Source organism: Lactuca sativa, chromosome 1 (genome assembly GCF_002870075.4).
Source record: "Lactuca sativa cultivar Salinas chromosome 1, Lsat_Salinas_v11, whole genome shotgun sequence".
NCBI classification, from domain to species: Eukaryota; Viridiplantae; Streptophyta; class Magnoliopsida; order Asterales; family Asteraceae; genus Lactuca; species Lactuca sativa.
In genome coordinates this window covers 203,871,720-203,875,343 of record NC_056623.2, presented here as the reverse complement: position 1 = coordinate 203,875,343, position 3,624 = coordinate 203,871,720, and the positions used below count along the sequence as shown (strand labels likewise).

Sequence of the window (3,624 nt, the reverse complement as noted above, 5' to 3'; positions counted from 1 at the left end):
CCTCTGCTATGTGAAAATGACCAAGCAGTTAACCCTTTACTCAATACGAGAAGAGTAAAGTAGCTCATGACTTAAGTGAATTTGACAGCCTGATTGGGAAGAATCGATTTGTATATATCGAATCATTAAGGCTTTACTTGAAGTCTTTGAGGCTTCGGTCTACATGCAACAACATGCTTCTAGGGACACTTAGCTAGTACACAGATAAAATGTGTTATACCTGCCCCTGCTCCATCATGAAAGAACATCTGGGATACTAGACAATAATACTTTTGGATTTTTAATTTTTCTTAAAAAAAGATAAAAAAAGAAAAGAAAAATATGTTTGGATTTTCGAAATCAATTGAAGACATAAAGTAGAGTAACTAAAAGATATACATAGTGTACAAAGGATATACAAGATCCAAACCACAAGATGAAACAATCACTTTCTTTGAAAAATTATAAGAGGCGAAATAGACCGAGCCTTTGATACATTTTAGTTCCCGAAAACTCAAGAGCCAAAATAGACCAAGCGTTCGGTTTATTTCGGTTGTTAGAAAATTTTAAGAAAGCAAAAGCGAAAATTATACTTAATGAATGAGAGTGGTTTTAGAACTGACTTAGCTTCCATCATGCCGAAGCCTTGTAGTATTTTATTAAACGATGTTTCAGGTAAGGCCTTAGTAAAGATGTCTTCCAATTGATCAGAGGACCGAACAAAGTGAATTTCAACATTTCCATCTTCTACATGGTCCTTGATAAAGTGATATCTTAGTGCTATGTGTTTTGTCTTGGAATGCTGCACTGGATTGTGACATTTCATGATGGCACTTTAAGAATCGCAATAGAGAGGAATCTTCTTTATATTCAGGCGATAATATCTTAATTGGCTTTTGATCCATATGACCTGGGACGTGCAAGATGATGCAGCAATATATTCGACTTCGGATGTGGAGAGAGAAACACATGTTTGTTTCTTGGACTGCCAGCTAACGAGTTTCCCATCGAGGAATTAACAACCGCCAGTGGTGCTCTTTCGGTCCAAACCACACCCTCCAGGATCAGCATCTGAGAATGCTTGAACAAAGAAGCCTGATTTCGCAGGGTACCAAAGACCAAGAGACGAGGTTCGCTTCAAGTATTTGAAAATGTTTTTCACAGCTACCATATGAGGTTCGTGTGGATTAGCTAGGATCGTGGCACCATAACAAACCAAAAACATAATATCTGGTCTACTAGCTGTTAAATACATAAGAGACCCCATTATTTGCCGATAGAGGGTCATATCACCAGTGGGTTTCTCCAAGGATTGTGTTAACTTTGTTCCAAATGTCATAGGAGCCTTTACTTTGGAATCACTCATCATGCTCAACTTAGCCAGTAAGGTCTTCGTGTAGGCCTCCTGATTAATAAATATGCCTTTGGGTCCTTGTCTGATATTCAAGCCAAAGATAAAGTTAACTGGACCCATTGAGGTCATCTCAAACTTAGTGTACATCAACTTCCTGAATTTAGCAGTTAAGTTGGGATTCATGGAACCGAAGATGATGTCATTGACGTAGATTTGGACGATCATTAAGTGGTCACCTTCTTTCTTGTGAAAGAAGGTTGGGTCAACTGAACCTTGTTTAAACTTGGAAATTTTTAGAAAACGAGTAAGTGTTTCATACCATGATCTAGGATCTTGCTTCAGACCATAGACGACTTTATCCAGAATATAGCAATGATCAGGATACCTTTCGTTCACGAAACCCGGTCATTGCTCAACATATACAGTCTCCTCTAGTTCTTCATATAGGAAAGCACACTTGACATCCATTTGAAACACTTAAAAGTTTTTGTGTGCAGCATATGCCAGAAAGATTCGAACCGATTCCAACCTTGCTACTGGAGCGAAAGTCGTAGTCTATTCCTTCTTCCTGAAAATATCCCTTCACCACCAACCTAGCTTTGTTGCGAATTAAATTTCCTTCTCTGTCCATCTTGTTTCTAAAAACCCAATTTAATCCAACTACCGATGCATCCTTTGGTGTGGGAATTAATCTCCAAACTCGATTTCGCTCAAACTCATTGAGTTCGTCTTGCATTGCTTGTACCCAATCAGAGTGATCAAGTGCAATATTAATCGTTTTCGGTTCTATTTTTGAGATGAATGGATTAAACATGCAAAATTATACTTGAGAAAATAGAGTAGTTTGCTTTGCTTTTAGTTGAGGTCGAGTGAGAACTCCCTCAGATGATTTACCAATTACTTGAGTTTTTGGATGATCATTCGTATTAGGTTTCTCCCCCTCGAATGATGAGGCGATTTCAACATCAGGATCAGAATGCTCCCCCCTCGAGTGGAACATCACGGGTCTTTGTTAGAAATGGAATCTCCACCTGGATAGATGAATCAGGGTTATCTGATGTGGATGAACCCTCCCCCTAGAATATAGAACTTTCTTTTGGAGGTTCGCTTGGACATGGCTGTTCGGTTGGTCCTTGATGTTCGCTTTCCATTTCTTTAGTTGCATCATCAATGATTTTCTTTAAGCTGTCGATCTTGTTGGCAGCTACCTTCGTCTCAGAATGAATTGCTCGTTCTGGTTCATCAAAAAGAAACATATATTCATCAAATAGATTGGAAATAAGGACCGAGACTTGACCTGATTTTGGAAAGATTTTTTCCATTGGGCCTTTGCTTGACTGAAGTTTCTTCAAATAATCATCATCAAAGGTGACATAGTAGGTATCGTCAATTTTATTTGACCGTTTATTCAAAACTCTATATGCCTTTGAGGTTAGTGAGTAACCTAGAAAAATCCCTTCATCTGGCTTTACGTCGAACTTGTTTCGGTTCTCTTTGGAGTTGAAAATAAAGCATCTATAATCGAACACATGAAAGAACTTGACATTCGGCTTGCAATTATTCAAGATTTTGTATGGAGTGATGGAGAATCGCTTATTGAGGAAGGATCGGTTCTGGTTATAACAAGCAGCAACTATTGCATCAACCCAAAAGCACAAAGGTAAGGAAGCGAAGCTAAGCATGGTTCAGGCTGCTTCACACAAAGAGCAGTTTTGCCTTTCAACTAAGTCGTTCTGTTGTGGAGTATAGGAAGCAAAAAAGTTGTGAGACACTCCCTTTTCAACAAGAAATTCTTCGAACTCTTGATTTTTGAATTCCAACCCGTTGTCACTTCGTACATTTCTAACCACCTTTCGTAGTTGACGCTCCACTTGCTTTATAAATGCTTTGAGTTTGGGAGTTGCTTTGGACTTATGTTTAAGAAAGAAAACTTGTGTGAAACATGCAAATTCATCAACAATTACTAATATGTACTTACTACTACCGACGCTTTCTATTGCTGAAGGACCACACAAGTCATTGTGAAGAAGTTCAAGTGGTTTGATGATCTTTGTGGTGACACGAGTTGGATGACTCTTTCGGCTTTGCTTTCCCATCTCATATGCTGCGCACAAGTGTTCTTTATCAAATTTGAGAAGTAGAAGTCCTCGTACATGACCACCGATAACCAGCTTGTTGATATCCTTAAAGTTGAGATGTGAGAGCCTTCGGTGCCATAGCCAACTTTCGTTAGAGTGTGCTTTCGTCAAAAGGCATACGAATGGCTTTCCTCGAATCGGTTTAAGATTTAG

The 3,624-nt window shown here is 38.8% G+C and overlaps 1 protein-coding gene across 1 annotated transcript; it reads right to left on the bottom strand.

Moving 5' to 3' along the window:
- Window positions 1-994: 994 nt before the first annotated feature.
- LOC128128397 (uncharacterized mitochondrial protein AtMg00810-like) lies at window positions 995-1,558 on the bottom strand. The gene has a single exon (XM_052767247.1). The coding sequence runs from the start codon at window positions 1,556-1,558 to the stop codon at window positions 995-997; it is 564 nt and encodes a 187-aa protein (XP_052623207.1).
- Between the last annotated feature and the right edge of the window lie 2,066 nt (window positions 1,559-3,624).

Excerpts from the sequence above, each read along its gene's own strand:
- LOC128128397 (XM_052767247.1), bottom strand. The coding sequence starts at position 1,558 with ATGATCGTCCAAATCTACGTCAATGACATCATCTTCGGTTCCATGAAT.